This window comes from Camelina sativa, chromosome 4 (assembly GCF_000633955.1).
Source record: "Camelina sativa cultivar DH55 chromosome 4, Cs, whole genome shotgun sequence".
Taxonomy (NCBI): domain Eukaryota; kingdom Viridiplantae; phylum Streptophyta; class Magnoliopsida; order Brassicales; family Brassicaceae; genus Camelina; species Camelina sativa.
In genome coordinates, this window is record NC_025688.1 from 6,345,951 (window position 1) to 6,357,710 (window position 11,760).

The 11,760-nt window shown below is 39.2% G+C and overlaps 1 protein-coding gene and 1 pseudogene across 1 annotated transcript; one reads left to right on the forward strand and one right to left on the reverse strand.

The window, feature by feature from the left end:
• LOC104779956 (prohibitin-4, mitochondrial) lies at positions 150-1,673 on the forward strand. The gene is made up of 3 exons (XM_010504394.2): positions 150-518; positions 746-1,287; positions 1,485-1,673. Exons 1-2 carry the CDS (start codon positions 207-209, stop codon positions 1,271-1,273), a joined length of 840 nt encoding a protein of 279 aa, XP_010502696.1. The 5' UTR covers positions 150-206; the 3' UTR covers positions 1,274-1,287; positions 1,485-1,673.
• Positions 4,649-11,760, reverse strand: part of LOC104783604 — a 21,129-nt pseudogene continuing 14,017 nt past the window's right edge.

Below are 11,760 nucleotides of genomic sequence, written 5' to 3' on the forward strand. Positions count from 1 at the left end.
CACGGAATTAATATTAGGCCTTAGTAGTTAATAAAATGGGCTTTTAAGAAAAGCCCATATCCAATAATTGTCGGCAAAATAAAATAAGAAAATAACCCTCTCTTCCAAGTTCCAAATCATTTCATAAACCCTAACAAACCCCCAAAAATCTCTTGTTTCTCAATTTCTTCCGATTCGAAGCTTTTTTTTTTTTTTTTTTAACAAAAATGGGAAGTCAACAAGCAGCGATATCGTTATTGACGAAGTTGGGGAAGGCGGCGTTCGGGATAGGTGTGGCGGCGACGGCAGTGAACAAGTCGCTGTACACGGTTGATGGTGGCGAGAGAGCTGTGTTGTTCGATAGGTTCAGGGGAGTGATGGATGAGACTGTCGGTGAAGGGACTCATTTCTTGATCCCCTGGCTTCAGACGCCTAACATCTACGATATCCGTACGAAGCCTCACACTTTCTCCTCCAAATCTGGTACCAAGGATCTTCAGATGGTCAATCTCACCCTTCGTGTTCTCTTTCGCCCTGAGGTACTACTACACTCTGATCATCCGTATGGGTCGTGATTTTGATTTCTTCAAGGTATTCGATTTTAGCAAATGATTTCGTGGACAAGATCTAGGGGTTTAGGGAATTAATCCGTATGCATATTTTTGGTTTCTTGGATGATGTTATGTTACTCATATATGTATAGAAGAAGCTTTTGGTGATTCAGAACTTTAACAGTGGGTGGTAATGTGGTTTGTTCATTGTGAAGGTTTCAGGTCTGCCGAAAATTTTCCAAACATTGGGTCTAGAATATGATGAGAAGGTTCTTCCATCGATTGGAAATGAGGTCTTGAAAGCTGTAGTGGCTAATTTCAATGCTGATCAGCTCCTCACTGAGCGTCCTCAAGTATCAGCACTAGTTCGTGATGCTCTTATCAAGCGTGCCAGGGAATTCAACATTGAGCTCGACGACATAGCTATCACGCACTTATCGTACGGTGCAGAGTTCTCGAGGGCTGTTGAGGCGAAGCAAGTGGCTCAACAGGAGGCGGAAAGGTCAAAGTTTGTGGTGATGAAGGCTGATCAAGAAAGGAGAGCTGCGGTTATAAGAGCTGAAGGTGAGAGCGAAGCTGCTCTGTTGATTTCAGATGCAACAGCTAAAGCAGGAATGGGACTTATCGAGCTTCGGAGGATTGAGGCTTCTAGGGAGGTTGCAGCTACACTGGCTAGGTCTCCGAACGTGGCTTACTTACCTGGTGGACAAAGCATGCTTTTTTCCCTTAATGCTGGTCGTTGAGCTTGCTAACATTGGTATGCTATTTCCAACTCCTTCACTGAAAAGAAAATGGATTTGGACTGGGATACTTACTTAACCCCCATAAACTTGGGCGGCATTCACTTTTTTAGTTTTGGTTGAACTAAGACTGGATATGGCTTGGTAAATTGTATTCATCATTGTTATTCTAGGATTCTTCCGGCTTACTTGTTTGGACTCGTTGTATTCGCAGGTTGGGAAGGGGAGCTTTATTGGTAAAAAACGATGGACCGGAGTTGTGTGAAGTTGATTAACGTTGTTGCCGTTAGATTTTTATATCTTTTCTAACTCTTTGAGATAGAACAGTTTATTATTATAATACATTTATCGCTTCTCTCATTTCTACGATAATAATCTCAACATGAGTAGATCTCCTAGCTTATTTGGTAACATGAGTAAAGTTTTTACTTCAACCTTTTTTATATTTTTATTTTTTTCTGTTATTTAAATAAATTATTAATATCAGTCATGCATGATGATGATTACAAAAAAACGATTAATGCAAGTATGTATGATAATTGTAATTCGATATTAAAAGTTAGCAACCAACTCAAGAATTTGTCGCCAATTATGTTTTAATTAAACAACGAATGTTTGGTATCTCTTTTACAATTCCTATTTCGCCGTCTCCAATACAATTAAACTGAACGTTTGTACTTGTAACATCCATGAAAGAGACCATTGGTGTAGTTTGAGAATCTTGAACCTGGGTTAGAGAGTGTTAAATTTCTGAAGAAAACCAACTTTGCTACAAGAACTTCAGTACTTTAAATTCAAAAAGCTTTATATCAACATTTTACCCAGGTCACTTGACCTCCCTAACCTCTATGTGGGTCTACCGTTGGTTTCATGATGGATGTCTTTTTTTTTTTGGTCACCTCATGATGGATGTCTATCGACACCAAAAATTATAGTTTGGTCGATTTGTTTTAAATCACTGAATTGGAACGGTTTGGTTAGGAGAAACCCTAAACCATGTTATTTAAAGGAAAAGTTGATTTGAGGGTTTTATAGCCGCTCTTTGTCGTTCCCAGAAAGAAAAGAAGAGGGAAAATGTTTCGTGTGAGTTTTGGAGGAGTCCATTGCTTGTTCTTGAGAGATTTTTCCCTGTGGGTGGAGATCTAAGGGTAAAGACGTGGCAGGAGCTTGCTAGGAGGCTGTTTTCGTGCTTGTAAATTTCGTTCAAAAGTTAGTGCATGACCATGACTTATCTAAGCTAAGATTTCTGTTTTCTTTGATTCTATGAGTTGTTTTGATTGATTTCTTTGGGTGTTTGTGTGTTTTCTCTTGATTGATGTGGTTTGGTTTCACTCCTGGGAATGCCTTGGACTCGTGTGAGGTGTTTGGAGGCAGAAATTAGAGATGGAGATTGAAGGAGGTTTGATCAAAGGTCAATTAAAACCTAATGCGTACTCAACCATGATCTAGTAATATCGTTGTAACATTTCATGATCGAATCCACAGAGACCAAACTATCACACTATGATATGAAGATTAAATATAGCTATAAGAGAAGTTTGTCTGTGAAAGTGACTAATAAAAGGGTGTTTAAATCAATATGTAAAAAGCAACTCACAGTGATTTAGGCAGAGATCCGATTGAGTTAAGCTCCACCACACCACAAATCCGACAGCACTTCGCCTCTTCTTCAGCCTCTAGCTCTGACGAATTCTTCTTCTCTTCCTCCTCTTGATCGGAAAAGCTCTCAACTCTCTCTCAAAGATCACTCAAAAATTGGACAGAGTTTGGGAGAGATTTCTTTTTAGTGTTGAGTCGCAAATGAAGCCAAGAGATGGTATTTATAGGCAAAACTTCTTCTCCTTCACTCGAGACACTTGTGCAAAACAGAGCAACACTTGGGGAGGAGAGTGGAGCATGTGTCGCCACGTGTTGGCTGCGTAGCCAATCACGCGTGCGTGACGCCCACTCTCGCGAGTGCACAACACTCACTCGCCCAAAACTCTTGGCATTTCTTCCTTATTTTAATTGCTTTGGCCAATCAAATTAAAAAAATGTGGCAACGCAGAACTAATTCCCCCTCTCCTGTTCGCATGGTACCCACGATTCGCATGGCTCGGCTATTGTCTGTACGGTCCCTCTCCTGCCCATATGGTACACGATGTCCGACCTTGGTATGGTCCTTGGACAATTTTCTCGATTGTAACTCCACAGTTCAGTTCTCCTATCGGACTTGTATCCTTTACTCGATCCTTCCTCTTATCCCGACGTACTTGGTATGTACCATGAATTACCCGCGACAGTTCCTTGGTACATTGGCCGGTCCATCGGTACACGACCATGATAATTTCACCATCCATTCTTCGTCCTTTATTATTTCTATCGCGGTGGTTCCCCCTTTTAATGGTTTCTACGCCTTCTCGTTTAAGTTCCCCCTTAGACCATCGGTCATCCTCTTCATTGACTCGGTAGTACACCTCCGATCCTTGGCCAATGACCATTTCTCGACTTAGTGATTTTTCTCCATAACTTCCCTGGTCGTTCTCCATTATTCTTCCTTCTCCTTCTTTCCAAGTTTTTTTCGATCCTTTTTAGCAAAAATTTTCTTTAGATTTATATCCCTTGATACGGGTCACTACAGTTATGGCCTCTCTATTTCATTAACTGTCAATTAGTTTTGAGTTGTTAGCCCACAATCTAACATGGTATCAAAGCAAACCTAATTTCTTAGGACATACGATCCTAAGTTTTGTTTCTCTGTCTCTTCTTTTGTTTCTCTCGCTTTCTTCTTTGTTTGACCTTAGTATTATCGAGATAATGGTAGCAACCACCACACAAATTTGCTGCTAGCTATATTTTAATTAAACTTTGAATGTTTGGTATCTCTTTTGGAATTCTTATTTCGCCATCTCCAATCAAATTAAACTGACGTTTGAACTGCCGTCGCATATCACCTCTGCTGCATTATATATTTTATGGCTCGGAAAATAAATATCTAAATTTTTCGTATCAAATTTCAAATTCCTAGGTTTCAAAAAAGTATTACTGTATATTTTTTTCATATATAGTTTCAAATGCACACTCTTCACGGATTACTTAACTAATTTTCTTCAAATTTTTAGACATGAAAACGTAACTTTATACAAGATACAAGTTAATGACTGCTTTAACCCATAAACGAAAACAGGTTTATGATTAAAAACATAAAACATACAACGTGTATACATGTCAATTACCATTAAAAAAAAATCGATACAATTACCATCAATATTAAATTACCATCATAATTTTTCTTGTTTTTTCCACAAATGGTAAAAACATTTCAGTATATTATTTTGCATTTAGATTAGCTTTTTTAAAATCAAAAATATAAGTTTTTTTTTTGAGAGTTCTAATGGTAATCTGGTTCGCTGTGCAAGATTTTTCGGTTGGCTGTGTACTTGACGAAGAACCGTCTCAAGTGACCTTTTCCCAACGCAGTGGACACAATAGCCGGACGGTTTAGGCTGAGGAATCGGTACTTCGCTTCCGAGCATCATCACGACGGACGACATCATTGGTCTGTCAGCTGCATGTTCTTGAACGCACAAGAGACCTATTTGTAGGCATCTATGAACTTCTTGTGACGTTGACGATGATAAGACAGGTACAATAAGTGGATCTACTGTCTCTAACCAGTTTCCTTCTTCCCAGTTTCTCCATACCTGTAGTTTTGTTATAAAGTTTAACTTGACAATGAAAATAAAATAATAATTAAATCAAAGTCTCTCATAATTACGCAGGTGAGAAGACATGGTGTCTCCTTCTAAGTTACTGAACCCCCTATTCCTCTTGCCACTTATAATCTCAAGGAGTAATACCCTAAAACTGAAAACATCCGATTTCATTGAGAATACTCCGTTCGTCCTATATTCTGGGGCCATGTAGCCACTAGGGTAACCAAAACCATTAAACTTCAAAGTTAGGGTTTAAACAAAACTCTTTTGTAAGGACCATTGATGCATGCATGCATATTTTAACTACTTACAAAGTTCCAACCACCGTCCGTGTGTTATCTTGAGTCTCATTTCTATTGATCCGGGCCATCTCGAAATCGGAGATCTTCGGAATCATATCTTTATCAAGCAGAATATTGTTTGCTTTTAAATCTCTGTGGATGATCCTAATTAACCGTGATTCTTGGTGAAGGTATTGGTGTTAGACTACTACGCGGAAGCGTGAAACCGGAAACGTACCTTCACCGGTTTAGTGACGAATATGGCATGAATCGTCTGAGAACTGATGCAGAGATCGGGGTTGAAATCACAGATGGAAATCAACCACAAGCCACCGTTCAAGTGCTCTTTCCGTTGATCTCTCGAAGCTTTCTCTCTCTAGAATGTTTTACTCTCTCTCTTTCAATGTCAATGGACACAAGTGTTGTCCAAGTTTTTTTTCATGTCTCTGCGTAATCCTCCTTTTATATACAAGGCAAGAGACTTCACGAACAGCCACAAATGAGTTTCGCATCTTTTAGAAAACAACTTCTCTATTACACCGGTTCAATTAAACCGGTTCGGTATGCTCCAAATCATGGGCGCAAACCGACCACAAACCAACATCTCCCACTCGCACATGATAGGGAGCATAATTAATACTAGAGAAATATTAGAGTTCAGCTCGAGAATCGAAACATGGAAACCATACAACAAATGAACTGTGCGACCCTGCGAGTACACCTGCACTTGGGAGCTAAACTATGCACCTGTTAGGAATACATAACTGCTACAACCCTAAAGAAAATAATTGCATTTCAGCATGTCTCGCTGTCCCCCAAACTCATTTATCTTTTACATCAATCTTAACATATCTTATCCCTATAGCATATGTTAGACATTTCACATCATGTGTTCACTATATTCAAACTCCAATTGAGCGATATAGTGGCTGGCCAGCAAACACATATGTCAATGTAAAATCAAATAGTTTTTCCCTTCCGTACTTATGTCTATCCGTTCTAAACTAACCGCTTTCCTAGCATGTCCCATAAGGCTAATTATTCCATCACCATTGGATAAACATACTAAAGTAGCGAACATTAGCTTATCCCTTCAGAACATAGACGAAGGTTCAAGGGTAACTCTTGAAACCATAGTGTGGTTTATAGGAACTCACATTGCGGATGATAGGGATTACAAATAAAATATCATTCGCTTCCTATATTGTCGGACTAGCACATGTGGTATGACTCACATGTCATAGTAGTTAACTCTTTTCAAAAAAATGTGTCAATTGGTTAAACCAAGTACTACTATGAGGATCAAGCTACTATCATCTCGCTGTCTAGCGCCTGATTATGTACTTATCCCGCTCTTCCAAGTATTCATGATTTTGGGTCAATCATGATTGATATCTTAATAAGCATATCTCATCTTGACTCTTTATCAAGGCAACATTAACTAGCCTTACAAAAGCAAGCTCCCACTAGCGCCAAGCTGGTCATGTCTCATCTCAACATCTCACAAAGAAATTTGAGGCGATTGTTCATGTGAGTGAACCAATCTCCTACTTGGTGACACTTCTTATTATTTGTGTGTAATATGCAAACATAAAAAAAAAATGACCGATGTATATGATATCGAAAAAAAAATATATATATCATTAAATATATATGTAATATCCAATACAAATACAACGTCAAATGACAAATTTTTCATAAGTACACAAATCAAATTCTACGCAGACCTAAAGCTCGAATATGAGCGAGATAAACATCTCTTGGGATGGGTTTGGTAAATGGATCAGCTACCATCCTATGCGTAGATATGTACTTAATGACCACCTCCTTATTTGCCACAATGTCTCTCACGAAATTATTTTTGATTGCAATGTGCTTTGTCCTTCCATGATACTTATGATCTTTCAAGAAAGCAATACACGCTTGACTATCACAATGAATAGTCACAGGGCACGAAGCCTCTGGAGTGATCTGTAAGCTTTCTAAGAATCTTCTTAGCCATACAGCTTCTTGGACTGATGCTGAACATGCAATGAACTCAGCTTCCATTGTGGATAGAGCTGTACAAGATTGTTTCTTGCTACTCCAAGTGATAGCACCATTATTAAGCAAGAAAGCATATCCTGAAGTCGATTTGCGTCCATCCATGTCGCCACCATGGTCGGCGTCTGTATAACCCATTAAACGCAAATCACTTCCTTGATAACACAAGGAATAGTCCATTGTTCCTTTCAAGTATCTAAGAATTCTCTTCACTGCCATCCAGTGTTTCCTCCCGGGGTTTGACTGGTAACGACTTACTAAGCCAACAGCATAACAAATATCCGGCCGGGTGCACATCATAGCATACATCAAGCTGCCCACAGCACTAGAGTATGGGACTTTTTCCATCTCTCGTTTCTCTTCAAGGGTCTTAGGGCACATATCAAGGTTTAGGCTTTCACCTTTCGCAATTGGAGTGTCAATGGGGTTACTGTCAAGCATCTTAAACCTTTCAAGGATTGTACGAATATATGACTCTTGTGAAAGAGCTAATAAATTCCTTGATCGGTCTCGGTATATCTTAACACCGAGAACATAATCAGCTTCTCCCATATTCTTCATCTCGAAATGAGATGATAACCATTTCTTAATAGTCATGAGAAACTCCATATCATTTCCAGCCAACAATATGTCATCGACATATAGAGATAGAATTACAAAGGATTGTCCAGTGCTCTTGACGTAGACACAATGGTCTTCACTAATCATCGTAAAATCATAAGAGGTAATAGCTCGATGAAAGCGAAAATACCATTGCCTAGAAGATTGTTTTAGGCCATATATTGAACGTTTGAGCTTGCAAACTTTGCGCTCTTGGCCTTCTACAACAAAACCAACTGGTTGTTCCATGTAGATTTCTTCTTCTAGTTCCCCGTTAAGAAACGCAGTCTTAACGTCCATTTGATGTAATTCTAAATCTAATCCGGCGACTAAGGCTAGAATAAGGCGAATTGAGGCAAACCTCACCACTGGTGAAAACGTTTCCTCATAATCTATACCTTCTTGTTGGGTATATCCTTTCGCCACCAAGCGAGCCTTATACCTATCTATGGATCCATCCGCCTTTCGTTTGATCTTAAAAATCCACTTGTTTCCGATCGCTCGACGTTCTGGCGGAAGATCAACCAAGTCCCATACTTGGTTTACCTTCATAGATTCTAGTTCTTCTCCAATTGCAACATTCCATTCATCTGATTTTGGGCAAGAGAGAGCCTCATAAACAGTTCGAGGCTCTAAGTCATCATGCAGAGCAACCATGAAAGCTTCCCCTTCGATCTCAAAACGACGTCGGGGAATGTTTCCACGTCTACTTCTACGCACCTCTGACTCTTGTGATTCCATCCTATGAGAATCACTAACCAATGTATCTCTCCCACTAAGTTGAGATAGTTCTCGTGAACTTTCACCAACTTCCACAGATTGGTTAGTAGAAGTAACATTAGTCGGGTCATCCATCTCTTGAAGATGAAACGCCTTATCAATCTCTCCCCTTCGAGGAAAGTCATTTTCCAAGAATGTAACATCTCGTGATTCGATTTCTGTTATACCTCCATCTGAGTGTTCGCCGATAAGCACATAACCCTTAGAGTGCTCAGAATATCTTATAAAGATACACTTCTTTCCTCTAGGACCCAATTTTCCATGAGGATGAGAAGTATCGCGAACAAATGCTGCAGACCCCCAAGGTCGTAGATGCATTAGGTCAGGTTTTCTCCCTTTCCATAACTCATAAGGAGTAGAAGTAACAGATTTAGAGGGCACACGGTTAAGTACATAGGCAGCAGTCATTAATGCATCACCCCAATATGAAATTGGAAGGTTAGCTTGTGCCATCATAGACCTAACCATTTCAAGAAGCGTTCGATTTCTTCTTTCCGCTACACCATTTTGTTGCGGTGTATATGGGGTAGTCAATTGCCTGACAATACCTTTTTCATCACACAATTCTTTGAATTGTTCAGATAAGTATTCACGACCTCGATCTGTTCTCAAACACTTGATCGTCCTCTCCAATTGATTTTCGACCAAAGTGATGTAACGTCTAAAACACTCTAGTGCTTCTGATTTATGAGAAATCAGGAACACATGCCCGAATCGAGTGAAATCATCTATAAAGGTGATAAAATATAAAGCCCCATGCCTTGCCCTCACATTCATCGGACCACAAATGTCGGAATGAATTAAATGCAATGGATATTCAGCTCTAGTTGCTTTTCCAAATGGTTTCCTTTTTGCTTTTCCGGCTAAACATGGTTCACATGTGTCAAGATCTATTCGGGCGAGAGAGCCGAGAAGGCCTTCTCTAGCCAATCTATTCATTCGATCAACACCAATATGACCAAGTCTAGAATGCCACACATTTATTTCAACATTTGTAGAACTTGTGACATATGAAAAACTTTGATCAACATAACTAGTAGTAATATTCGTAGTACAATCAAGTACAATAAAACCATCACAAGCATAACCATAACCGTAGTACACAGACCCTAGAGTAATTTTTAAACACATGTCATGGAAATTCAAACCAAATCCTAACTTAAGTAAAGCTAAAACAGAGACAAGGTCCCGACGGATTTCAGGAGCATACAAGACATCATGTAAGATAAGTGTTCTTCCGCCACTCATGTGTAGCTGACAAGTGCCAATACCCAGTACCGCAACCTTGGAGTTATTTCCTACATACAACCATCTTGAACCTTTAGGTATCCGCCGGTACTCGACATACGCATCTCGATTCCTAGTTACGTGGTCTGTTGCTCCTGAGTCTACAATCCACAAAGGATGAGATTCGGTAAGCATAACACAACTAGAAACAAAAGCATATTTGCAAGTAGAATTTAAGGATAATACCTTCTTTGCCTCAGTGCATTCACGAGCAAAGTGACCCATGGAGCTACAGTTGTAGCATTTTATTTTGGTCATATCCTTTTTCCCTCCACGCTTGCCACGCTTGGCAAATTTTTTCTGCTTCTTAAGTTCAGGTTGATAGGGAGCCTTGTTTCCTTTGTTACCTCTCTTGCGCTTCAAGCTTGAGCTTGAACTTGCAACATTGGCCTCATTGAAGGGTTTAGCAGCCTCTAAGCGCTCATCCTCTAACTCAAGATGACGTGATATATCCTCAAAGGATTTCACATTAACATTATGCGTCATTTGAACCTTCATATGGTCCCAACTTTCAGGCAACGAGCGGAGAACTGCTTGGATTTGCTGTTCATCAGATATAATTTGACCAGCACCTTTAAGCTCTCTAATCATGGTTGCCATGACTCTAAGATGCTGCCTCATCGAATGATTTGGGCGCTTCTTGTAGTCATTAAACCTCTGATTAAGTCTCCTAAGTTTGGTGGCTGAAGTGGCACCAAACTTCTCTTTCAACGCCTCCCACATGCCTTTAGCAGTGTCATACTCTTCAAACTCACACATAAGATCATCTTGCATGCAACTCAGCAACGTAATGCGAGCGATGCTATTCTTTCTTTTCCAGACAACATATGCCTCTTGATCCCTTCTATGTTGAGCGGTAGTACCCTGCTCAGGCTCTTCCATGAGATGGAAAAGAGTCTCTTTCACCTCTTGCTCTTCAAGGACATACTGGACTTTGCGATACCAAATATCGTAGTTGTCACCATCCAGTTTGTCTCCTCTATTGAGCTCCGCAATAATATTCTTACAAGCCATGCCTGTTGGAATATTCAAAGACATTAATTCGTTTGCATATTTATTCACACATAACATACATTTTGCCATAAACATAAATCAATCTAGTGTAACTCAATTTATAATACAAGATCGAGAGTTCACTATGTTCCCAATCATCACCCGTATTACAATCTTGTCACAACAAATTAACTTATATCATGCAAAATTTTAAGTTCTAAACTAAACTAGAACTCCCACTTAATTAAAGTATTTTCTAACATGAATTAATAAATAAAACATGCTTCATTAAAAAAAAAATTTTGACAAAAAAAAAATAATAATAATAATAATTTCAGATTCTTAATTTCCTTATCACGACAAAACTAGAGAAATTTAATTTTTAAAAAATTTGGACATACCAAACTCATTTTGTTGAATAAAAAATATATGTTTTAAACAAATCAGAATCTGCCACATGGCGATTACTGTTCATCGTCTTCCTCATACATATATTAAACGCCCATTTACACGAAAAAATTTCGGCCCCTATAACTCTCTGTATACTGAACGAAATCAGGCGTGCGATATACCATTAGAAAGAGAATTTCAATATCTACGCACGGCCACCGAAATCATGCGATTACGGATTTTGTACAGAGAGTTATGGGCGAATTAAAATCGGCGGTTTATTCACATATTGTCTCAAATTTATGCATTCAAATTCGGTTCTCAAAGCGATATAATAACTAAGAATGAAAAACATGCCAGAACCGTAGCCAAAAGCTCTGATACCAATGTTAGACTACTATGCGGAAGCGTGAAACCGGAA

What these genes read in the sequence shown, in the direction of transcription:
- LOC104779956 (XM_010504394.2), top strand. Translation starts at nt 207, where the DNA reads ATGGGAAGTCAACAAGCAGCGATATCGTTATTGACGAAGTTGGGGAAG. An exon ending in GTGTTCTCTTTCGCCCTGAG is followed by an intron (nt 519 to 745) that starts GTACTACTACAC and finishes TTCATTGTGAAG; the next exon opens with GTTTCAGGTCTGCCGAAAAT.